Source organism: Diabrotica virgifera, chromosome 5 (assembly GCF_917563875.1).
Source record: "Diabrotica virgifera virgifera chromosome 5, PGI_DIABVI_V3a".
Taxonomy (NCBI): Eukaryota; Metazoa; Arthropoda; class Insecta; order Coleoptera; family Chrysomelidae; genus Diabrotica; species Diabrotica virgifera.
The window spans coordinates 35,947,442-35,974,898 of NC_065447.1; the positions used below are offsets into that span (position 1 = coordinate 35,947,442).

The window sequence follows — 27,457 nt, forward strand, 5'->3', positions numbered from 1 at the left end:
ATATATCTCAGATAACAGCGAAAATACAGGGTAACATTCCATGGTGCTTAATGTATGCTGATGATGTCGTGTTAGTAGGAAATAGTGAAAGAGACTTAGAACAAAAACTGGAACAGTGGAGACAAGCTCTGGAGGAAAAAGGTTTAAAACTTAGTAGGACAAAAACAGAGTATTTGGAATGTTCATTTAAAGATGGAGCTACTACAAATAAAATGGTATCTTTGGATGGTGAAATGATTGTAAAAAGCAATAGTTTTAAGTACCTAGGATCGGTATTACAGAGTAATGGAGAAATAGATGGAGATGCATGCAGTAGAATTAGGGCTGGATGGATGAAGTGGAAAGAAGCGAGTGGTGTGTTGTGTGACAGAAAAATTCCAATGAAGCTGAAGGGAAAATTCTATAAAACAGCCATAAGACCAGCTATGATGTACGGAACTGAATGTTGGGCAGTGAAAAAGAAAGAGGAACAGCGAATGCATGTGGCGGAAATGAGAATGCTTAGATGGATGAGTGGAGTGACAAAGAAGGATAAAATTAGAAATGAGTATATTAGGGGAAGTCTAGGTGTGGCACCAATTGATGCCAAAATGAGAGAGCATAGGTTAAGATGGTTTGGTCATGTTCAACGTCGAGACGTTAACCACCCAATACGAAGAATAGCTGAAGTGCAGATTCCTGGAAGGAGTAGGAGAGGAAGACCAAAGAAGAGCTGGGGGGAGACGATAAGGCAGGACATGTTGGTAAAGGGGATTAACATTGATATGGCCCAAGATAGAATTGTGTGGAGAAATGCAATTAGGGAAGCCGACCCCGCATAGGGATAAGGCAAAGAGAATGATGATGATATGTCTCATTCAAAACCCAAACGACCGACATACTAACCATAAGAAAAATCCAGGTCCGGATTAACAAAAAATTATAAAGTAATTGTGACCTTAAAACAACACCCTGTATATTGAAATTTTGAAAATCTGTTTGCATATTTGAAAAGAGCACAAAAAAGTAAGTTTAATGGTTCGCTTCAATTTTTCGGCCAGACAATTTTATGACTTTATTTTTTAAGAACTTTGGCATTAAAAAGCAGATGTTATTAACTTTGTTATAAATTATTAAAGTTAATGAATAAATACTCGTTTTAAAAATAATCAATACTTATTTACCACATTGGAACGACCCAATTACTAATCACAAGAAAAATCCAGGTCCGGATTAAGAAAAAAATACAAAGTAATTGTGACCTTGAACCAACACCCTGTATATTGAAATTTTTAAAATTTGTCTGCGCATTTTAAAAGAGCATAAAAAACTGTGATTAAAGGCTTATTACACACACTACGCTGGCTTCATATATTCTCTGGATTTGTAGCTATATGCACATCATTAAAAATTAGAATTGCGAGAATTGGGATATTTTAATGATTTAGTAAAGAACTAAAAAAACTGCTATATCTAATAAAACAAAAATTCGTTACAATTCAACAATTTAACATAAATTAAAAATATTTGAACTATAACAGTTGCTCAAAATGTCCGCCATTTTGTTCGATGCATTTCCTTGCTCGTTTTAAAAGATTTCGAATCGATTTTCTAATTACATTGGGATTGTTCTTCATTTTTCTGGTAGCTTCTTGTGACCTTGACAGAATTAATCAATATGATTTCAAAATTGCCGTAATTAAATTATCTGCGCAAAAATTTGACATGCACCTTTTAACGCAGTTTTTAGGCTCTTTTAAAATACACAAAAAATTTTCAAAATTTCAATATACAGGGTGTTGTTTTAAGGTCACAATTACTTTATATTTTTTCTTAATCCGGACCTGGATTTTTCATGTCATTAGTAATTAGGTCGTTCCAATGTGGTAAATAAGTATTGATTATTTTTAAAATGAGTATTTATTCATTAACTTTAATAATTTATAACTAAAAGTTAATAATATCTTCTTTTTAATGTCAAAGTTCTTAAAAAATTCAATATAATTTCAAAATGAAAGTCATAAAATTGTCTGGCCGAAAAATTGAAGCGAACAATTAAACTTACTTTTTTGTGCTCTTTTCAAATATGCAAACAGATTTTCAAAATTTTCAATATACAGGGTGTTGTTTTAAGGTCACAATTACTTTATAATTTTTTGTTAATCCGGACCTGGATTTTTCGTATCGTTAGTATGTCGGTCGTTTGGGTTGTGAATGAGACATATGTGTACCAAATATCAAAAAAATATACAGGGTGGTTCTTAAGTTATGGCTTAGGAAAGAAATGGGCAAAATAGATAAAACACCCTGTAACTCGGTTATAAAAGTCGGTAGGGCAAAAACTGTACTATATCTACTATATCTAGAACCGGCTCGGTGACCTCTATTCACCGTTAAAGTATTTCCGTTTCCCAATGAAACACTCTGTATAAGTTTTAATACATAGCAATTAGGGAACAACTTAAATTATACATTACAAAAAATTGTAGCAGTTATAAAATGAACCGAAAGATCTATTACGGTTGTAACGATCCAAAAATCCTCACATTTTCTAATCGTCCGACATACCAGTATGTCTTGAAAGAAAAACCTTCAATCAGTGTGTTTTGCCAGTGTTGACTTACGGAACGAAAATGTTGGCCATGACAAGGAGAACAGTGCAAAAGATTCGTGTGGCTCAAAGGGCGATGAAGCGTGCTATGTTGGGCATTTTACTGCGAGACAAGATCCCAAACGGCCAGCTACGACACGACGAAGATCAGGAGTAGCTGATGCTGTAGAGAGAATAGCAACATTGAAATGACAGATAATAGATGAACAAAGCGGTTACTAGAATGGATACCAAGAGATGATGCCTACCGCAGCAGAGGTCCACCAACACGTTGAACTGACGATCTACTAAAATGTTGCCATTGGAATTGGATGCAAGAATTCTTATCAAAACAAATGGAAAATTATGAAGGATATGTATGTCCAGTAATGGACAAGCGAAGATTGAATGTATGTAATGCTATAGGTGAAATTTGCTAATCATTTTAGGCACGATAAGAGTCTATAACTTAAATAGTAGAACCTAAAACAAAACGAATGAGCACTATGCCGTCACTTTTTAGTGACACATTCGTCGACAGTGTCTCATCAAACTTTCCACTTATGGACGGGATAAATAAATTTAAAGAAACCCTTCCTTACTTCCAGAATTCAAGTTTTTTCATTTTTGTAACTTCCATGTGATTAAAAATAAGACTCAGCGTAATTTTAACCCACCACCCACTTCACCCTTCCCCCACCATTAAAAACTTCATTTTTCGTTTTTATTTTTTAGGTGGGATAAAATCAATTTAAAAAAAATTCACAAGCACAGTTGAGGTTTTTATAAAACATGTCTATTTTTTATAGAGCGGTAGGTTGAGTGTACATAACCTCAAAAAAATATTTTATTTTTGGAAAAGAGCGTGCAATTTTTTTGAAGTGGCTGCAGGTCTATTTTTTGTATTTTATATATTTTATTAAAGACCATTTTATAATTTTTTTCCAGATTTTTTCGTAAGGTTCGCCACCTTAAAAATTCCGAAGAACTGTTTTTAAGGGGTTTTGGGGAGTTTAAACCTGTTTCTCCCATTTTCGGATGTCCTAAAGGACTCAGTTATTTAAAAAAAACATTGATTTGGTCTATTTTGAAGTCTATAAAATAGGAAAAATCCCATAAAAAAACAGTTTTTCGGATTTTTGAAGGTGGGGAACCTTACGGAAAAATCTGAAAAAATTAAGAAATATAGTGATTGATAAAATACATAAAACACAAAAAAAATTAGACCTCCAGCTATCACCAAAAAAAGTTAAATGCAAAAAATGTTAAAAATAAATACATTTTTTGTGAGGTTATGTACCTACACGAAGAAACGAAGTTTTAAAAATAACCACAAGTGTGTGTGTGTGTGTGTGTGTGTGTGTGTGTGTGTGTGTGTGTGTGTGTGTGTGTGTGTGTGTGTGTGTGTGTGTGTGTGTGTGTGTGTGTGTGTGTGTGTGTGTGTGTGTGTGTGTGTGTGTGTGTGTGTGTGTGTGTGTGTGTGTGTGTGTGTGTGTGTGTGTGTGTGTGTGTGTGTGTGTGTGTGTGTGTGTGTGTGTGTGTGTGTGTGTGTGTGTGTGTGTGTGTGTGTGTGTGTGTGTGTGTGTGTGTGTGTGTGTGTGTGTGTGTGTGTGTGTGTGTGTGTGTGTGTGTGTGTGTGTGTGTGTGTGTGTGTGTGTGTGTGTGTGTGTGTGTGTGTGTGTGTGTGTGTGTGTGTGTGTGTGTGTGTGTGTGTGTGTGTGTGTGTGTGTGTGTGTGTGTGTGTGTGTGTGTGTGTGTGTGTGTGTGTGTGTGTGTGTGTGTGTGTGTGTGTGTGTGTGTGTGTGTGTGTGTGTGTGTGTGTGTGTGTGTGTGTGTGTGTGTGTGTGTGTGTGTGTGTGTGTGTGTGTGTGTGTGTGTGTGTGTGTGTGTGTGTGTGTGTGTGTGTGTGTGTGTGTGTGTGTGTGTGTGTGTGTGTGTGTGTGTGTGTGTGTGTGTGTGTGTGTGTGTGTGTGTGTGTGTGTGTGTGTGTGTGTGTGTGTGTGTGTGTGTGTGTGTGTGTGTGTGTGTGTGTGTGTGTGTGTGTGTGTGTGTGTGTGTGTGTGTGTGTGTGTGTGTGTGTGTGTGTGTGTGTGTGTGTGTGTGTGTGTGTGTGTGTGTGTGTGTGTGTGTGTGTGTGTGTGTGTGTGTGTGTGTGTGTGTGTGTGTGTGTGTGTGTGTGTGTGTGTGTGTGTGTGTGTGTGTGTGTGTGTGTGTGTGTGTGTGTGTGTGTGTGTGTGTGTGTGTGTGTGTGTGTGTGTGTGTGTGTGTGTGTGTGTGTGTGTGTGTGTGTGTGTGTGTGTGTGTGTGTGTGTGTGTGTGTGTGTGTGTGTGTGTGTGTGTGTGTGTGTGTGTGTGTGTGTGTGTGTGTGTGTGTGTGTGTGTGTGTGTGTGTGTGTGTGTGTGTGTGTGTGTGTGTGTGTGTGTGTGTGTGTGTGTGTGTGTGTGTGTGTGTGTGTGTGTGTGTGTGTGTGTGTGTGTGTGTGTGTGTGTGTGTGTGTGTGTGTGTGTGTGTGTGTGTGTGTGTGTGTGTGTGTGTGTGTGTGTGTGTGTGTGTGTGTGTGTGTGTGTGTGTGTGTGTGTGTGTGTGTGTGTGTGTGTGTGTGTGTGTGTGTGTGTGTGTGTGTGTGTGTGTGTGTGTGTGTGTGTGTGTGTGTGTGTGTGTGTGTGTGTGTGTGTGTGTGTGTGTGTGTGTGTGTGTGTGTGTGTGTGTGTGTGTGTGTGTGTGTGTGTGTGTGTGTGTGTGTGTGTGTGTGTGTGTGTGTGTGTGTGTGTGTGTGTGTGTGTGTGTGTGTGTGTGTGTGTGTGTGTGTGTGTGTGTGTGTGTGTGTGTGTGTGTGTGTGTGTGTGTGTGTGTGTGTGTGTGTGTGTGTGTGTGTGTGTGTGTGTGTGTGTGTGTGTGTGTGTGTGTGTGTGTGTGTCCTTGGTTTTCTTGACTGTGGACTTAATCCATTAGCCGAACTTATTTTGCTCTAGAGACATATGTTTACAAGCATTGACTATGTATTATATCATACTATCTACCGTGATAACAATGATTTACACTTCAATATTTTTTTTACATTTGTATTTATTTTTAATTACGATGTGCTATTTAATCATGCATATAATTATTATTTTTTTTTTATTTTTTTTTCTCATTTTTTTTTATAATTATCTTTTTTTTATTTATTTATCTGTTTATTTATTTTTTTGTATTCTTTTTTTTTTAATTTTAATTATTTATTATTATATTATTTTTTAACGATCAGAGGAATTAACGAGGAACACAGTTGCTCAGGGGTCTTTCAGAGCAAAAGACACAAACATGACCAGACCACGGAAAATAGGTACACAATTGGGTTAAACAAAGGAATCTTAAATATAGATTTTCACAATTTTAGTTTAATATTAAGAATGTGTTTAATTAGGATCTCATATGTACTTATATTTTGACTGACAATAAGTGATTGTAAGTTGAAAGGTTTTTGTATGTTACTGCAGTTAACAATTTGATCAATAAAATGATTAATTTCCTGTTTTTTAATTTTACAATTTAATATCATATGTTCTGCTGATCCTAATTCTCCACATTCACAAGAATTTGTTTCCGCTAATCCTATTTTATTTTTATGTTCAGGAACTAAGGAATGTCCAAATCTAAGTCTACACATATAAGAAATAAGTATCTTTTTTCCTTGATAATTATTAAACCAGCATTTAGTTGGAATATCTGGTTGAATATTTTTATAAAATTGCCCTTTATTAGATTTGTTGTACCATTCTTTCCAATTCTTGACTGTGGTTTTTTTAATATGCGCGAATGAATCCTTTAATGTTAGTTTATAATAGCAATTAGGTTCTTTTTCGGTGGCACTCTTGGCTAATCCATCTACAATTTCATTATTTTGAATATTACAGTGTGCCTTTACCCAACAAAATGCGACTTGCGTATCTTTGGATTTGAGGTCAATAAGAATTTTTATAATGTCTATAAATATATAGTTCATACCATCTTGCCAATTTCCCAATTTAAGGAGAACACTTTTACTATCTGTAATTATTACAAATTTATTGTCTTTGTTGTCTGCAATTCTAGCAATATATTGCATTGCCCTCCATATTGCAATTAATTCTGCTGTAAACGTTGTAGTATTTTCGTCAAGTCTTATTCCTTCTTTATACTTCGTTCTAGGATCCCATATGGCGGCAGCTACTTTACATTCAAGTTTTGAGGCATCTGTATAAATTTGATGATACTGCGGGAAGAGTATTTCTATATTCGCGGTGTGCAAGTACTTGGAAAGGGAAACGAGAAACGACCGTGCGCGAGTCGCGGAGAAATATTGCATCTATCTCAAATAATTCATATCGTCGTCGACACAAGAAAAACTCGTAACTCCATTTTCCTTAATTTTTCAGGAGAGCCTAAAAACAGTAATTTAGAAGAACATGTAACTCCAAGATGGGTTCATAAAATAAAATATGGAAAACCATGTAACTCCAGCGATAGTTTAAAGCAACAAAAATCCCTTTATTTTTAAATCGTACTAAAAACATTTATTACCCAAATCAACTTACTTTATCTTATTTCCTTACAGATGTAAAATTAGAACGTAAAAACCTCTATTTCACTCCAAAAAAACAAATCAAATCAACGGCAATAATCACTTAACTGACTTACCAGAAGGAGTTGCGTGTTTTACTAACATAATTTTTTGATAAGGGAGATACCTGCTTTTCTAGTATACATTTTAAAATTAGAAATCTACATTTAAATGACGTATTATTTGTCGGATGGCTAGAATAGGCAATTGGCTAATGGATGGCAGTAAAATCTCATTTTAAGTAAAAATTGGAGTTACACGGTTTTCTTGTGTCGACGACGATATTGTCAATTGAAATTGTCAAACTGACGTATATTTCATACCTTCTGTCATTGACGCAGAAAAATTATATATTGCTCCACAATATTGATATGATATGCAATTATTATATAAAGGTAAATTTAATTAATTGTATTTTGCTTGCAGTACTGCATTTTAATAACTGATTTTATTTACTACATACAATTGTTTACGTTTGCTAAACATAACCTGCATCTTATTTTTTCTTCTTATTATTTTTTTGGACTATGGTCTTGACAATTATCCAGCAACCAGGACTAATATAATTGGCCAATATAATTAAAAATGCGAATAAAAGTACAGAGCGTAGAAATAGAGGTCGCTTTGCCGAACTTGCACGGTCCCAATCCCCATTAAACATAATATTTCTGAGGTTTACTGGATATATTGAATAATTTCTGAGATAGTGTGGTTGAATAGTAGAAATATTTTTTTGGGTATAGTTCAAAATTTGGTGACATTCGTGATATATATAATTTATTTTTAATTTGTCTTAAGTTGTTATAACTATCAACAAATAGTAACATTTGTTTCTTTTTCCAATATTCACAGGTGAGATCGTATAAGAATAGTGTGTGGCATTTATCCCCTATTGAACTCTCTTTAACCACAAGTGTTTATATCCACTTATGGATTTCAAGAGAAAACGTTCTATTGAAGGAACTTTGAAAATAAACACTTCGAAATTTATAATGCATAGTTTAAAACCTTATACAGAGTCGCATAAAAGTTACTGCTTTCGGAATTAAATGGAATTTTTCTGAACAAATCAAAGGATTTTTGAATCATTACAAAGGACAAAAATCAATTTAGATAAGGATTGATGGTGAAAGTACCTACTACCCGCTTAATGATAGACAGTTTTAATTTTGACAAAGACTCAATTTTGTTTCAGAGACCACTACCATCCGTTTACGTATGTTTTCTTCCCTTGGATTCGTCAGAACGGCCCGTGGTGTGCTCTGAATCAAAACCAAATCTAACTGTCAAGTACCTAAGCAAATTAATACCAAATAATATGCTAATAGGCGCAATAGCGACATCTATTATACAACGACAAAAATAAAGAACAGAAGCACTACAGATTTCTTATGCTATAAAGCAAAATTCTGGTAACAACCTGAATCCGAGCCTTCTACAATTTATAAGGCAAACGGAACGATAAATGGATTAGACATACGGGAATCTATAATATGCATTCCACATTCCGTCTATTTATCTAGTAGGGAAGTGCAATTAGAACGAAAACATGCATTGTTTCGGAAAAATTCAAACAAGCTTATATTTTTCTAAAACTTTTTTTGTTAGTTTATATACATGTTAAAGTAAAAAGTTCTACTCGCAGATTTGGCCGCTAATTGTTTATTAATTGTTTAAACAATAACAATTATTGTTTTGTATAAATAATTTTGAAAATATCGATAAATTCATTATTTTACTTTGATCAAATATGTTTTTATTTTGTTTTTGATTAGCTGAATCCGAATATGGCATTGCAATTTGAAAATTCTTATACAGAAGCTCTTATACAGTGTGTCTGCGTAGCTAGGAACCACGTGGAAAACTTTTTATTATCAACTTTACGAAAAAAAGTTATTCTTCATAAAATGCTCTGGATAGTCAAAAATCTAAAACTCAATCATCAGATATCAAATTTTATCAATTTTGTACGAGTTATGTCAAAAATATGAATTTCGTTAAAGAGTAAAGTATCTTTATATTCCAGAATATCAAAAAATGCTATTATGAAAAGTTGTTTGAAATTAGAAACTATGTCTAAATATACAATTACATCATTCTAATCGAAAAAAAAATATTTTTTTCTCAAATTACGGTACTCATCATCATTTTATTACAATTATGATAACTACTTTTTTATCACTTTTGCGAAAAAAAGTTATTCTTCATAAAATGCTCTACCTGGTCTAAAATCTAAGATACAATCATCAGATATCAAACTTTTTTAAATTCATACGAGGTACGTAAAAAATATGAATTTTTCTTAAGAGTTAAGTGCCTTTATTATTCACAATATTTTAATTAGAAGGATGTAATTGAACACTAAAACAAATTTTGTTAATTCCAAACAACTTTTCTTAATAACAATTTTCGATATTGTGAAATTTAAAGGTACTTTACTCCTGAGTGAAATTCATATTTTTTGACATACCTCGTATAACATTAATTCAATTTGAAATTTGATGATTGCATCTTATATTATATACGATGCAGAGTATTTTATAAGGAATAATTTTTTTTCGTAGAACTGATAATAAAAAAGTTATCAATAGGTTCCAAGTTACGCAGTATAGGAGCTACGAAAAAAAAATTTTTGCTGAACATTTATTATTGTTGAAGCTTATTATTAAATGTATTTTAGGTAAGTTTTACAGAAAAAAAGTTTTGATCACTTTGTATAAACATTTTTTTAGCTGGTAATTTTCGGTTTTTGTATTACATTTTTGTTATCTTTCTTAATTTTCTTAAAAAGAAATAGTTTATTTTATTTCTAAAGTAAAATAATTCAGTGCATTTTAAAGATTACATCCTAAGCTTTAAAAAAGCACTTATAAAACTGTAATAGATTTGTTCAAACTTGAGTAATACCGTCTTAAAGTGGTGGTAATTCTATAAAATACGAAGATTTCAAAAATTATAATTTTTGAGACGTCATATCATTTGAATTAAATTTTTGAAATTTGTTTTGAATGAAACATCATTTAGTAAGATGCTTGAAAGGTAAGTTGTGCAAAATTGAGAGAAAAATTGTATTAGTTACACATTTTTAAACAAAATTCATGTAAGGCTCACTTTCCGCCCACACCGTACTTATGCCCATACATTTTATTTCTTTTTATATATAACCGATAGCTTAATTATTCTTCTTTCATGTTCAATTTGTAAAATTTTATTTCATCAATTAGTTAAAGAATTACATTAAAATAACTCAACCGTGCACTTCGCCGTACGTTAGTTTACAGTGCGCCAATGTTTGTGAGAAGGGTGACTTAAGCGTTATAAATAAAAAATTATAGACGATACAGATTTAATTTTAGAAAATTCTTTATATAAGGTTTTTTTGTAAAATTTTCTGAATTTTTCAATGCTCAAGTCAGTTTTTTTCTAAAATTTATATTTTCGGAGTTATTTAAAAAAACATTTAATTTTGTAGTTCATTTGTATAATAAAAAATGAAGCACCCACTTCTCGAGTAGAACTTTTTGATATGTTGTTTATTAAACATTTCTTAATGAAACTACAAAAAGTTCTATCTTGTTTGATTTTTTCCGAAGTGAAAATCTAAATGCACTCCCCTATAGGTAAAAATCCAACGAATTTTAATTCCTAGTAGGTACTCAAAATGTGAGTAGAACTAAGGTAATGAAAGACAGTTTGAGATTTATTTTTGTTTCAGAGACCACCACCATCCGTTTACGTACGTTTCCTCCTCTTGGATTCGTCAGAACGGCCCGTGGTGTGCTCTGAATCAAAACCAAATCCAACAGTCAAATAAGCAAATTAATACGAAATAATTTGCTAATGGAATCATTAACCACATTTATTAAAACAAACCAGTTACAACAATTAAACTTGCCAAAATTCAAAAATTGGATTTTTACCTAGATAAATAGATGGTTTGTGGAATGCATATTGTAGATTCCACCATGTTTAATCACTTATCGTTCCGTTTGCCTTGTAAATTGTAGAAGACTCGGATTCAGGTTGTTACCAGAATTGCGCTCCAGCGAAATATTTACTGTATTTGTACTTTAGATTGCTATTGTTGTTTTAGCACTAGCTTGTCAAAGAATGACAAAGTTAGAAAATAAAAAAACAATACTTACGTGGTATTGCGGCTGCAAATCGTTCACTATCCTCCATAAGTCGCTGCCTTAATTCATGCCTTCCAATGTTGGGAGGTCCAATAAGAACGATAGGTCTCTTGTTGTTCGCTCTCGGATAGTATAGCGAAACTTCTTCGTATGTCAAGATTTCATCTGGATCATATTCGTCCACGCTATTCGAATACATTGGGTAACCACCGTCGACGTAGGCGCCTTTCTTCTTTTTTCTCTTGTTGGTTTTGCCGCAGAGTAACGTCGTGGATTTTCTTTGAGGTTTTGACATTCGCTCCTCAGCTGCCAATCGCATATTCTCTCGCTGGTGTTGGAATGTTAGGGAAGGTACTAGCCCTGGTAGACGATATTGAATTATTAACCGTTATGAAATTGTTATAAACCAGGACAGACACCTTTGATAGTCGTAAAAAGTGAAAAAAATAGACCTGGATCCCGCGGATCAAGGCCTAATAGTAACAGATGGAACCATTCGTAAAAAAGAAGAAATAATAGCAAAAATTAAAGAAAAAATAATTTACGGGTGATCTGATGGATCCGAGGCCGGAAAGTGGAAGAGGGTGAGTTTTAATGTTATAAAACGATTTATCACGATTTCCGGCAAAACTACTAGACAAGTCCAAAGTTAAATGGCAAAAGATGTTGGTAAAATAATTTTTTTACATAACCTCAAAATTTATGTAAAAATCAAAAAACCGAGTTTTTGGTTTGTTTCCATCTTCCATAAAAATTTTTTACCCTTAAAAACTTGCCCCTTTCCACTTACTGAGCATAGATACCATGTAAATTATTGTTCCTTTTATTTTTGGTATATTTTCTTCCTTTTTAAATATGTTCTATCCTGTTATTTTTTGCTCTCAAAAAGTATCGGCCCCGGCCTATCACAAGTAGTTACAAATATTGAGCATCGTACAGAATACGTTCCGGTGAAGATAGCTACAAATTATGTCCACAGAACGAAATATTTGCATTTGGCAGTGTTGTCATGTCCTTTTAGGTCTGGATCCCGCGTATGAAAAAAAAGTTGATTAATAGCAAGCTGAAAATTTGTTAATAGCTTAAGGGTGTCTAGTCGGACAAACTTTGATGTATGAAAACACTGGAACAGGGGCAGTTTTAATTGTGGAACAGGTTAAAAATTTGGAACGGTCAGACCACGAAAACGGCACATTCATTTTGTCCGACAGAATAGACTTAAACTCTCCGAACAGAGATTAAACTCTCATGCAAAAATCAGACTGCTATTTATCACCTGTCATAATTCCTGTCATTTGACATATTCGACATGTTCCACTCATTAAAACGCCCATTTGGTGATAAATAGCAGTCTGATTTTTGCATGAGAGTGTAAGCTCTGTTCGGAGAGTTTAAGTCTGTTCTGTCGGACAAAATACATGTGCCGTTTCCGTGGTCTGACTGTTCCAAATTTTTGACCTGTTCCACAATTAAAACTTCCCCTGTTCCAGTGTTCCCATATATCAAAGTTTGTCCGACTAGACACCCTTAAGCTACTAACAAATTTTCAGCTTGCTATTAATCAACTTTTTTTTCATACGCGGGATCCAGACCTATTTATGTATTTCGACATATTAAAAGAAAATTAAAAATTGTTCTCATTATTTTAGCATTTTATGTTTTCTATGTTTAATAAATTATTTAATACATATCACATGCTCTTTCCCGATTTATTATTAGGTCATAGCAACATTGTCAAACACCAATATTTCGTTTTGTCATTCATCATTTGTATCTATCTTCACCGGAAGCATCTTTGCATCTTTGGCATCTTCACCGGAAGCATCATATTTGGACCATAGGAGTTTTCTATTGGTTCGTTGCAGCACGCGGTAATATATATTTATGAATTTCGCACCAAATAGGTACCTAATCATTGTTTTATTTTTCTTTAATAATACATTAATAAAATAGGTATTCTAAAATCAGTCTCCTTTAACTGATTAACAAAAAGTCCCATTTTTTGGTCTACGAATAATTAACATTCTGCATATGAATTTCGCACCAAATAACATTCGAAATACTATAATTGTTTTATTTTTATTTAATAATACAGTAACAAGTATTTTAAAATCAATCTCCTTTTAAAAGACTCTAAAAAAACTTATCTTTTTCGGTGTACGATATTTAACATTCCGTATATGAATTTGGGACCGACTGACATTCCGTATATGCATCTGGAACCTCGCCGTCTATTGGTTAAAATATGACCGCGTGCTGCAACGAACCAATAGAAAACTCCTATGGTCCAAATACATATACGGAATGTTTAGATGCTCACCGGAACGTATTCTGTACCATGTCGCAAATATTTTTTAATATGAAAAATCTTTGATTAGACGGAAACCAATAATATAATTACCTGCTAAAGTTTGATCTTCTTCTCCTTCCCTATACGCCTGCCACCAATTCGAGTCTTCTTGACTAATGATATGCAAAACATCGCCCTTTTGGAAGCCAATACCTAATTCTCTACAAGGTATGTACATATCTTCTTCTGGGTCATAATCGAAGTGCGCTCTGACATGAAGGAAGTTATCCCTGGAATTAAAATTGTATAGTTTTTAATAACAGAAAATTGGTACGATATTTTTACATTTCGGCTTTCAAAAACCAGCTGTTCAAAGCAACAACGGACCGGAAGATCATGGCGACTTTGCTGATAAGAGTATAACTGGACGAATATTTCTCTGAATGGTGAATAGGACGGTATCGATCAATATTTTTTCATCGCTGACACCAAATTTAATGACAATACCAAAAGTGACTGTGGATAGATTTCGAGTTAAAATAATAACAGAAGAAGACAGCACAAACACAATTATTGCAATAAAAACAGGAGTGCATCAGAGCAATGTCCTGTTCCTGTTAACCACGAAGTAACAGTCAAGGCCAGCGGAGTTAAAGGAACTATAGTCCACTCTTCAGCACAAATAGTAGCATACGTTGGCATAATTCTTATGGGAAGAGATATGAAAGATTAAAAGAAAGATTAACAATCCCAGAAAATACTCGGAAAAAAAGTCTGCAAATCAAGAAACAAAACTGCACTTTTGAAAGAGTTCATCAATTTAGATTCTTGCGAGTACCTAATTCTGAATGGCAAAATTAAGAGAACTGAAGAAGTAACGGAGTGAATAGAAACCAAGAGGAGTAATTCAAATTTCCCGCGCCGTAAAGCTTGTTTGTGATTGGTCCAACCTCAGACAACTTTACTCCACTGTTATCAAATTTTGACACTAATGACATTTATAAAATTTTGACACTTTTGGCATTTCATAGGTTAATTAAGTTATATCAGCGTTTTTTTGTATTTTCTTCATTATTCCTTTAATTTTTAGATTTTTAGTCTGTTTTTATGTAAAAAACAGCTGTTTTTAGAACTCTTTAGCGACGTATTAGTATAATATAATATTTATGGATTACCGTCAAAGGCCGATATGATCAACCAAAAAAAAAATATGTATTTGGTGATATTTCTAGTGACTTTTTTGGGTGTGAATCTGTCTTTTTAGTTTACTCCTCTTAGTTTAAAAAAAAGCTTAGCAGGCAACAAAACATACTGGGGATACCATAGGCTAATGAAGAACAAGAACTTAAGAAATACAATACTGAAAATATACAGTTATACATTTCCAGTCGGACCAGTAGTTACATACGTAGCGGAGACAATGTACCTCACAGATAAAGATGAAGGAAGATTAAGAATTTTCTTAAGAAACATCCTCAGAAGAATTATGGGCCCGATAAGAATGGAAAACGGAGAAATAAGAAGAATGAATAGTGAAATAAACCTATTCGCGGTGTGCAAGTACTTGGAGGGGATACGAGAAACGATAGTGCGCAAATAGCGAAGAAATTTCTTAAATAATTCATATTAGGTTTGTTCTAGCATCAGTTTTAAACGGTTTGAAACCATCAGCGAATAGTGGACCAGCGCGAGTAGAGGGGATAGCACTGGTGACTGTATTATGTTCTCTCACTGACCAACTGTTTGCTGATGGTTTCTGACTAGTTTGACTGTTTGCTAGAACAAACCTATTGTCAAATTGACGTATATTTCATACCTACTGTCATTGAAGAAGAAAAATTATATGTTGCTCACAATATTGATATGATGCAATTATTATATAAAAGTATATTAGTGCAGTCACTGAAGGTGGATATGAGCTATTACCTCCGATTTAGTTGAACCTCCATCGATTTGCATGAAAATTGGTGAGTGGTTAGAGATATCTCAAGTAACAAAGGTGACATGGTGCCAACTTGCGCTTTTACCCTGGGGGTGGATGCCACCCCTCCTCGGGAGTGAAAATTATTTTGTTAAAAATAACCACACAATTCGATAAAGGGGCAAGTCACAAGCAAAATTTGTTATGTAAAGTTATTAAAATAAATCAAAACTTTTTGAGTTATTAAAGATCAAAGATTTTAATTTTTCGTGAGAAAAATGCATGTTTTTAACCGATTCTTCATAAATAACTCAAAAAATATAAGTTTTTACAAAAAAGTTATTATTATCAAAATTGAGGCTAATAAAAAATCAAATAAACTCCTTACTAGAAAAACCTTTCTATGTTAACTAAAAGTAAGTTATAGGTAATTGAATATATATTTCTTTTGTCGAGTACCAAAATCTAAGTATTCAAGCTTAAATACCGGCAAAATGAGGTATTTTATAACATAAATTTATTAAACATTTGTCAAAATTCATAGAAATATCTACCAAATAAGCCCTCGAAAAAGTTGATAGAATTAAAATTTATTCACCAAAAATGTTTCAAAATGTATCTTTTAAAAATTTTTTCAAAAAATGTTAATGTTTTTTGTAAATAACTTCGTTAATTTTTAAGATATCAGGTTCACCTAACAACTAGTTAAAAGTTGATTCCAAGAGCTATTAAAAAATGTCGAAATTAGCCTTTAAAACCTCTCACTTTTTTAACAATAAAAGGTTAAATGGCCCTGGTTACATGGTTCTCGCAGCAAAATTGAAATTTTTAACGTTTCTATCTCGGTTATTTTATACTCTAAGAAAATAGTAAAATGAGTAAAGTATTTGGAACATAAAAAACTAAAATTTAGTTATTTATCATTTTTTTTTCGTATATTGAGTATTTTTGGAGTTATTATCAAAAGAAAATGTAAAGTACGATGATTTTAAAAATTCTGATTTTTTTAAATTGTATCTTTTTTTAAAAAGTATGCATTTTAAACCGGTGAAAATTGTTGAAATCATTAACTATGTTGACCTAAAGAAATTCTTGTGATTACTACAAATTTTAATTTTTTGGAAATGGCTTGTTTTATTTTTCACTTTTTCCTAAAAAAATCGAAAGGGTTCTCTTATTTTCATCATAACTTGCTTAATTTTGATGCTATTAACTTCTACTGGAGCTCATTTGATAGGTACTCCGAAGTACTTTGACAAGTGTTTAACAAGTATATTCTATAAAATGCATCGTTTTTCCGTCACGTAAGCTTGAATACTCCGATTTGAGTACTCGTCGAAAAAAATATACATTCAAATACCCATAACTCACTTTGAAATAACATTAGTGTAGTTTTTTAAGTGGGGAGTTTATTAAATTTTTTATCTTTAATTTTAGTAATAATATTTTTTTAGAAAAGCTTATAGTTTTTGAGTAATACGTAAAAAACAGCTTTAAAACATGCATTTTTTTAAGAAAAAATAAAATTTTTGATATTTAATAACTCAAAAAGTGTTGAATTATGTTAACAACTTTATATAACAAATTTTGCTTAGAAGTTGCCCCTCTATCGATTTCTGGTATTTATTTTATTAAAAAAATTTTACCCCCGAGAAGGGGTGGCATCCACCCCCAGGGTAAAAGCGCTAGTTGGCATCATGTCACCTTTGTTCCTTGAAGTATCTTCTAACTATTCACCAATTTTCATGAAAATCGATGAAGGTTCAACGAAATCGGAGGTGAAAACCTTCAGTGACTCCACTATATTTAATTAATTGTATTTTGCTTGCAGTACTGCATTTTAATAATTAATTTAATTTACTAGATACAATTCTTTACCTTTTAATAACATAACCTAAATCTTACTTGTTCTTCTTATAATTTTTTTTTGGGCTATGGCCTTGACAATTATTCAGCAACCAGGATCAATATGATTGGCCAATATAATTAAAAGTGCGAAAAAAGTTACTGAGCTATGAAACCAGGTGTCGCTTTTCCGAACTTGCACGGTCCCAATTAAAGGAAGCAGATATAAGTAGTTAGATTTATTAAAGCGCAGATACTCAGTAGGCTGGGGCATATGGAGAAAACGAAAAATAACCTATTATAAGCTAGAAACTGAAAGGTCAACAAGAATATCTAGAGAGAGATGGGAGCGCCAGGTCATGAGAGATAATTATCAAAATCCTGAAAGTGAGAAACTGGAGGGACCTATGCATAGATCGAAATAAGTTTCCAACGAAAGCCAAGTCATACAACAAACTTTATCAGGTTTATTCAACAAATAATAACGGAGACTTCGTTTATTACGATTATATGCGACAGAAAAGAGGGGGATATTCGTGCACATCTGGCTTCGTTTGGTGTATTTCAATTTGTCGTTATTGTCTCTATAAATATAATTTTTAGCTTCTACCAGACGGCAGTATTATTTAATATTAATCTTAGTTAATCATCCTTGTTATGATATACTCATAAATAAAGTTTTATAGTTGATTTTAAAAAGTCCAAAAGTAACATTGGATTTTTTAAAACATCACTGAAAAGGGGTTCATGACTTCATGAGTTGCAATAGGGAACTTGCATATATTTTTAAATATTAAAATAATTTAAAAAAATATAAGGTAACATGATCATAAAACGCATGCATGCAAAAAAAAACAAATATTGTTAACCCATAGGCTTATTACGAGACATTGAAAAAGCTATAAAATTCAAATTTCTTCAGAGGCGCGTAAACGGGTCTGACGTCACGACCCACGTCTACCTGCTAGATTTCTATGAGTCGACAACAAAGCCGCTAGGATATTTCGAAATTATTTACAAATTCATTCGCATTTACTTAAAACTCTCATGTAGAAGTTGATTGTAAATAAAAGTTCATAAAAAGGTTGTTTTGGAGATTGTATTAATTCCATTTTAATCATATTATTTAATTGGAAATTCCAAGGTATTTGTGTTCTTGTATAGTTCCATAATGAGTATATTTAGTTTCAAACTGAAATTGATCATTTTGAGTGCTACTTTATAAAGTAGTGTTTTTAAATGTATAATATGACTGACTAGGGTTTTTCAAAAAGTTAATCTGACAATCTACAGTAGTTGATGTCTTCATGGTGGCAAATTTGATAAAAAGCAGTGAAAGTTATTCTATTGGAGAAATGCGAGGAGCCAAATAAGTAGGTACCTATTATAAGTATTATTAATAAACTCGTTTAAATTGTTTATAACAATAGATTTTAGTTACTCTGACTTTTATTACTAAAAGTTTTGTTTATTTTTAAGTTATTTTTATTTTCTTTCTTCTTTGTTATGAATTTAAAATATTTATAAATTATAGGTTTTAGTTTTGTTTATTACAAAATATTACGACCAGAAGTACATATATTTGGAACATTTAATAACCAATAGACAACCAAATAACCAATGTTACAATGTACAATGCAAAAGTACAGTTGCAAATAATGTTTCTATTTGAAAAAAAGTGTTGATTTTGCGTACCAGATACACACTTTAAAAATAATTCAAAATTTACTTATATTTGGATAGAATAGGACGCAGATCTTATCGACAGTTTGATTAGTATAGCACAAGACTTTTGGAGTGTAAATATTTTCCCACATCTATTTGGATCTGATAATAATTATTAAAAATAAATGGAATAAAAATTTGATAAAATAAAGTTTCATCCATAAAATATTTTTTATTTCTTTATGTGAGAATGAATAATATTTTGAATTTATCATTTTTAAACATAAATTAACAATTTTATGCAAAAATATTTTTATGTGCAAGTTCCCTATTGCGACGTCGACATGAAGGGGGCCACGACTGCAAAGCTCAGTTTACGACGAAGAGGAGAGAGGGTAAGTAAAAAGTCAAAAAATTTTACGACGGCGACGTAGTTCAAAGGGTTTTAAGCAAGAGCGGCAAACATTCCATCAGAAATGAAAGGCTTTGATGAGCATGATGATGATGATGATCACCAGATTTAACAATATATAGGGCTGTCATTTGTTTCGAGCTTCTTTCAAATGCCGTATAATCCGTGTATAATATTAATATACACGGATTATAAAACATATGACAGAAGCTCGAAACAAATGACTGTTGTTGAAAAGCCCTGGAATTTTGTTGAAATAAAATTATTTGCTCAATAATAATTTTATGAGATTGTCATACAGATACAGATATATAGTCCGTCTGCTATAACTGTTCCCATGCGGTACGATTCATTTTCAATCAAATTAAGTCAAAACAGAAAGTGAAACGTACGCCGGCCGATGTGTGTAGTATATAGTATACAGTATACAAAATGTATATACACATCGACGTTTGTTTCAATTTATGTTTTGACTTAATTTGATTGAAAATGAATCGTACCGCATAGGAAAAATTACAGCGGACGGACTCAGTGCCGGTTTAACCTAATTTCGGGCCCTGGGCGCTGGAAGTTTAGGGGCCCCCTTCATTGCTATTCGTTGTCAGTTTTTTAACAAGAAAACACATGCACTAATTATAAAAGTTTATTGTAAAATCCATAAAATAATTTTTTTTAAACAAGCAAGAAGAATAGCAAACTTAAAAAATAATCCAAAAAATACATTTAAAAACATAAATTAAAAACAGAAAGTTCCACAAAACAACACATGACAAACAAAAAAACATATTCTAACAAATTCATAAAGACAAAAATTAAATCACTTTTTTTCTTGACTTGGCATTCGCAAACTGCCATATAATATTATCACAATTAAATTTCTCCAGTTCTTAATTCTTTATATACAATAGTGATAATGCGTCTAGATTTTATTAGCCTAAATTTGCAGTAAAGTTAAAATATTGGGAAAAGTTGCCTTTACATCCTGGATGACATTAAATTTTTCATAAATTATATGTTTATTCAAATTTTGTCATAAAGTTACAAAATGGGTAATTTCATTATGCAAGTTCTCTTTGGTTTCATCAACATCGTTTTTATATTTCTCGCATAAAGTATTAATTGACGTCTTGACTTCTTCCTTATCTAGAGTAAAAAACATTTAAAAGCTGATGTTACATTCTTGTAGCATTCAATTCACTTTAAAAGATGTTGAGGAATATTGTCGCATATAACATTAAACACTTCAATTTTGAATCTCTCTTGCCCCTTTAAAATTGTTTGACTTTCACCTGCTTCATCGAAAAATGTTTTTCTTTTCTTTATTCTTTGAACGTCAGTTGTATAGTAGATGTTTAAGATATCTTCGCCTTCGCGAAAGAAAGTTTTCGCTTCCTGTTCAATTTCGCTAAACTTATTTCTTACGTCTCCAACAAAGCTCAAAAGACATGCCATTAATTTTACTCCAATTGACACGTTCAATTCCACAGTTTCTAACGTTTTGCTTGTTGCATTCACTCGTTCTTGCCCAAATCAATGTCAATAGAGCTGTCTCAAAGTCTTGGCTTCATTTCTAACTGCTGATTTTTCATCTCTATTATTACTTAACTGGAAAAAAAAATATGTTTGATGGATACATAGTTTTTAAGTAACGCATTTAAAGCGGACCATCTAGTTTCAATTAATCCTTTTACACAACATTTGCTGCTTTCTTTCAGTAAATTCCACCTTTGAGGAGAAGCCGAACAAAAATCGTATAGATACTTTGAACAGTGCTGAAATACCCAGTTGCTTCCAAGCTGGATTCACAAGCAAAATTCACTGATATATAAAGAATGATTCACACACGGGACATAAATAGCGCTTGATGATAATGCTCGTATTCTTGCTTGAAGCCCTGTGTAACGACCCGACATATTTGCGGCATTATCATAGGTCTGTCCTCGACAATTTTCAATATCTAAGCCTAATTTTTTTAATTTGTTTATAATTACATCTGTTAAATACTCTGCGGTGTGTCTCTCCAACTGAATAAAACCAAAGAATCTCTCAACTACCGTATAGTCCTTTACATACCAGAGGATAAAAGTAAGCCGGTCTTGATGGCTGGTATCTGGAGAAGAGTCTACAATTATAGAGAAGTATTTGGCTTCTTCAATTTCCTGTATAAAAGTTTCTACAAGTTTTGTTTTTATCACTTCCAGGAATTCATTTCAAATTTGGGGAGACAGATAGCTAACTGAACCTTTACCTGTATTCGCATACCGCTGTAAATGCTCAGCTAAAAAGTTGTCAAATTTAGCCAAGTATACAAGATAACTTAAGTAATTGCTTCTATGACTACTCGTTAAATCCTCATTGAATCCACGGAAAGCTAGTTGTTGATAAGCAAGTAATTTAATGGTTGCAACAACTCTTCTTATGACCTTTACCCAATAGTCGGCTTCGCGTTCTATGTGATGCGAAATTGTCAAATGTTTCCAGTCGGTACATCCAAAATCAGTTAAAATATTTTTTTCAATTGAAAATAATTTGCATGGGTAACAATAAACAGCTTTAACCATAGTTTTAACGCTTGCCTCGTATATTAGCCAATCTCTATTTTCTTTGCCTCCATTGGGTTTAACTCTATAAAAAGCTGCTTTCATTTAATCTTCTATAATAAGTTTTGTCTCCATCTTGATACATTTTTTTAATATTTTCTAAGGAATCACTCTTTGGTTTAAAAGTTATCACAGTTCGTATATGCAGTGTATTGGCGTATCTGCGTATGAGATTATTTTCGGAAAATATGTACATTATTTAGCGATTTTATTTTTTATAATCTTTTATCAAAAAGAACGGGGGCCTTCCAGGGCCCGGGCCCTTGGGCGCCCGCCCCAAGCGCCCAGTGGATAAACCGGCACTGGACGGACTATATAATACAATACAATATGTAGTAATACAGATTGAAAATTTTATATTATAAAAGATTTTACTTCCACCTCAACTCAACTATACTCTGTTTTTAAACTAGGAGAAGTAAACTCAAAAGACAGATTCACACCACACACAATATTGTAACTAGAAAATTCACCAGATTCATCTTCTTTTTTGGTGGATCATGTCGGCCTTCGACGATAATCCATAAATATTTTATTATACTAATACGTCGCTAAAGAGTCCTAAAAACAATTGTCTTTTAAATAAATGCGGACTAAGAATCTAAAAATTAAAGAATAACGCAGAAAACACAAAAATCGCTGATATAACTTAATTAACCTCTGAGCTTTAAATGCCTATAGTGTCAAAATTTCATAAATGTTAATAGTATCAAAATTTCATAATTTAGTGGAGTAAATTTTCCTGCGGTTGGACCGATTACAAAGAAGCATTACAGCGCGGTAAATTTGAATTACTCCTCCTTGATACAGCCTCTAATATTTATTAAAACTAGTTTTTGAACACTCGACACTTTATCAATTGTTGCTTTGAATTTTCAAAATGTAAAAACTTTTCTATTTTATTTGTGTACATACCTGTTATTGTGCCTTGGCACTTGGGACGCAGGAATAATCAGGAAAGTCAAAGTGCCTTCCATTGTTTGCAAAATATCACAGACAGCATTTATGCTTTTGCCGCGCATCTCGATGCCGTTTACTTCGAGAATTTCGTCGCCTTCGTGAAGGAGGCCGCTCTTGTCAGCTGCTCCTCCTCTTATTACCCTTCCTACAACAAATACAAAAAGACAATTCAGTAATTATTTCACGAACGTTGTGTGAAATCTATGTTAGTTTTATTGTTGTAAAATACACTAACCACAAAAAGTATCGCATAATTACTGAAACAGAAAATAAGTTTCAAACTAATTTTGAGCAAAATGTAGTAAGGGAGCGTTCAAGTATTCTTCTTCTAAAAGTGCCTATCTTCTGGAGATGTTGGCGACCACATTGACCAGTGGCGGCTCGTGACATCTGCTATAGGGTGTGCTGCATGAACCACGGCCAATATAAAATAATAGAAATAGAATAACATACGAAAACAAAAACAATAAAATTAGCTTTAATACTAATTAATAGTAACTAATAACGACATGCTATAAAAATCTGATTAACTTACATTTATTGCATTTTTCTAAATTGGAAATTAATACGCCGGTCCTTTTTTGTCGCAAACTTTTCGATTACTTTATCGTTAAAGTTCGGTATTGAAGCGATGAACTTTTTTTCTATCGAGAGTGTGGAAAGGGCTGTTAATCTGTCTTCGCGCATTGAATTTCTTAAAAATGTTTTGATCCGTTTTAAAGTTGAAAAACTACGTTCAGCTTCTGCTGTGGTCATTGGCGTAGTCACCAGAATTTGTATCAACTTTTTGGTTTCTGTTAATGTGTCCTCTAAATTATTAGAAATTATAAATTTTAGTAAAGGCACTGCACCTTTTAATGTTCTACACTCGATATTGGAATACAAAACTGACAGTTCTGTTCGCAAACGGTTTTTATCAAAGAAGTTATAAGCTGTACAAGTTAAATCCAATTCATTTTCAGGAAACTTATTATTATATTTTTCGAAATGTTCTGAAGATAAAAGTGTTGCGGCAACTAGATGATTTGTATATGCAAACCGTTCTTTTGCATTGTTTATAATAACATCACAAACTTCTAGACAGGCAATACGGTGATCCTGTTGGCTGTTATTTGGGCGTTTCCTTTTTTGGACACTAGGCGCCGCATTTAAATTTGAAGCTTGATGTATGATAGGGTCTATTTTATTTCGGACATTGTTAATACTTTGCTCAAAAACATGTATAGCTTTCTGTGCTTCGGTTGGGTCCATGTTCTTTTTTTGAAGATTATTGTACAAAACGTCAACATGTGGCATAATATAATGAAAAACAGTCAGCCAGAAAGTAAAATTTTGATCTTCCAGAATACGTCTAAGTCCTCTTGCTTCCTTGGAAGTAATAGCATTTGACTCTTCTTCTAGTTGCTCCATACACTCAATAATAAAGTCTCTATATTCGTAAACGACATTTACTGTACGAATATTGAAATTCCAGCGTGTAGGGATTGAACGAGGAATATTTTTTCCAACTATTTGATTTAAGACAGCTATTCTTTGAGGTGAATGACTAAAAAATCCAGGTATATCATGTAAATCTCCAAAAAATACGCGTACTTGGGAATTAATAGAACATGCTCTTGACATTATTAGATTCAATTGATGGGCGTAACAGTGCACAAAATGAGCAGTTTCATATTTTCTCTTAATTATTGTTTGCACTCCGCCATGTATCCCACTCATAACAGCTGCTCCGTCATAACTTTGTGCAATGAGCTTATTTTTGTTATTCTTTAATATTGGGTCTAAAACATTCAAAATTGTGTTAGCTAAGGTTTCAGCATCATGTTTTTCTGGAAGCAAAAAAGTCCAAAACCTTTCAACTGGAGCACCGTTTTTTACATAACGAAAAACAATGACCATTTGAAATTTCATAGAAACATCCGTTGTCTCATCAGCTATCACTGCTAAAAATGGGGCTTCATTGATTTCGTTTAAAATCTCCTCAGCGTATACTTCTAGCATGCAATCCAAAATATCATTTTGTATTGTTTTTGAGGTACCTTTGAAAATTGTCGCATTTGTAAGGTGTTCACTAAGTGTTTTATCAAGTTCAGCAGAAAAATTCACTAAACCACGAAAAATTCCAGGGTTATCTGATGTTTCAGATTCATCGTGTCCTCGTAAGGCGAGCTCAAAAGCCCCACAGAATTTTATACAGTCAATTATTTTTGACAAAACATACCTGTTTTTCGTCACCTCTTCATTGTGTTTTTGTATATTTATCCAATAAGCAGAGTCAAGTTGGGCCTGTATATTAAGTTTCCCAAATAATGCAAATCGCATTTCATTGTTCATATGAGTTTGCGTGTTTTCATGCTTCTTTATTTTTTCACTTAAATGCACTAGATCCCGCACTCCTGTCTCGCGCCACAATTTTTCCTCTTTATCTGCGCCGAATAATGCACACGGAAAACAGAAAAAAGCATTTTTTTCGGAACATCCACAAATCCACTGATTTCGTAGATACATGTCTTTATTAAATTTACGCGTATATGTTTTTCCACGGCTTTTACCGGACACTTCAATATTAAGATCAGGCATAGGACGGCCACGTTCTTTTATAATCAACTGTTGTTGATAGTGAAGTTTTTGAAATTTATTTACACCTAATTTAAATTGAAACTCCATTGTTTTAAACACGCTCGAACAAAACAAATTAAACAAAATTGTAACCTAAGAATTTCTAAACACGGCACAGATGCAACGGTCACGAATAACTGTCGTGAATTGCAGCTCGCAAACACATTTCCGAGGCCGTTAATCAGCCGATTGCCGAAGCACATCGGCTAAGATCGCCGTTTGCCTAATAAATGCATTTTACCGCTGCCAGTGTTTCGGTTGTTATCGACGCGGCTTCACTGGAGCAGCAAATACGTAAAAAGATTGCTTCACTGGAGCACCAAATACGTAAAAAAATTATACGGTTTCACTAGAGGAGTAAATACGTAAAAAAAATAATATTAATCATCGTTGTTGGTGAATTATTATTAACAGTTGATGTTTAATATGATAATATGGCAGATTTGAAATAAAACTATATTAATTATTCTTTAATAATTAAGATTTGCTATGGTTGTTTGGTAGTTCTGCAGCTCAGCAGCACATAAAGAAAAGCCGCCACTGACATTGACCCATCTTATTCTATTTACGGCAGCTCGACATAGATCAGTTGACGTTAGACCAGTCCACTTCCTAAGATTGGCCAGCCAGGATATACGTCTACGTCCAGGGCCTCTCCTGCCCTCAATCTTGCCTTGTAGAATCAACTGCAGCAGTCGGTATTTTTCATTACGCATAATGTGGCCGAAGTAAGCCAATTTTCTGTTCTTTACGGTGTTAATTATTTCTTTGTCTTTTCCTAGCCTCTGGAGAATAATTATATTAGTTGTGTGGTGTATATATGAGACCCTCAACATACGTCGGTAGCACCGCATTTCAAACGCCTCTAACCGTTTTATGGCATCTTCTGTCAGGCTCCAGCTTTCAACTCCGTATAGGAGGACACTAAAGACGTAACATCTAAGAATTCTTATGCGTATATTGATACTTAAAGACAAGTTGCAGAGAATTTTCTTAAGACTGTTAAAAGAGCTTCTGGCTTTTTCAATACGAGTTTTTATTTCGTAGCTATGATCCCAAGTATCCTTAATGTTGCAGCCCAGGTAGCATATTTTCTGTACTCTCTCTAGAGGTGTATTGTTTACTGTAATTTGGGCGTTTATGTTGGTGTTTTTACTAATGATCAAGTATTACGTAACGCAATTTTTGAAAAATTTTGACCCCCCTCCCCCATGTAATGCAGCGTAACGTTTTTCTGTACCCCCTCCCCCTACCAAAGCGTTACGTAACACCCAAATGACCATTTTAACCTAAATGGAACAATTATGTTGCGAAAAATACCGGAGAGTCGGTAAAAAATTGATGCAACCGCATTTGTGGTAATAATAAAAATTTAAAATAATAATCTTTTTTGCTACTAATTTTTTGCGTTTTCCCTAGTTGGCCCCATCCTTTATTACATACTTTTTTGGCTTCATCCTTTATTGTTTTTCTCATGTATTCTTCTATTTTAACTTTTTTTTAATAAAATCTTAAACTCAATAATAATTAGTTATTGCTCCTCTGTCCATGGGTTTCTTAGCCACTCAGACTCTTTCATCACAGGCATCTGGAAAGCAGACGAAGAGGGTTCCGGAATTAATAAGCCACTTACATTAACTTCGTCTTCGTCGAGCCAGTAGGCATCTTCAGATGATGTCTCACTGAAGCGCACAATGCACAGAAGCTCATTTGCCCTTTTGGCAGCAAGTCGTTGTGGTCGTATCCTACTTTCACAACGTTTTTGTGCAGTCTTGCCATGCACGTAACGACTGTGCATAAGTACATTGTTGTGAGATGTGAAATATATCGCTCAAGTTGTACATACTCTTTTCTTCAGCT

The 27,457-nt window shown here is 33.3% G+C and overlaps 1 protein-coding gene across 3 annotated transcripts in view; it reads right to left on the bottom strand.

Annotated features, from left to right (window-relative positions):
- LOC126885685 (protein PALS1) overlaps nucleotides 1-27,457 on the bottom strand; it is a 667,108-nt gene that overhangs the window by 8,074 nt on the left and 631,577 nt on the right. For all 3 annotated transcript variants that reach the window (XM_050652389.1, XM_050652391.1, XM_050652392.1), the window contains 3 exons: nucleotides 22,934-23,123; nucleotides 13,687-13,865; nucleotides 11,298-11,645 (listed from right to left, as the gene is read on the bottom strand). In XM_050652389.1, coding sequence (XP_050508346.1) covers nucleotides 11,298-11,645; nucleotides 13,687-13,865; nucleotides 22,934-23,123 — 717 coding nt within the window. The remainder of the gene's footprint in view (nucleotides 1-11,297; nucleotides 11,646-13,686; nucleotides 13,866-22,933; nucleotides 23,124-27,457) is intronic.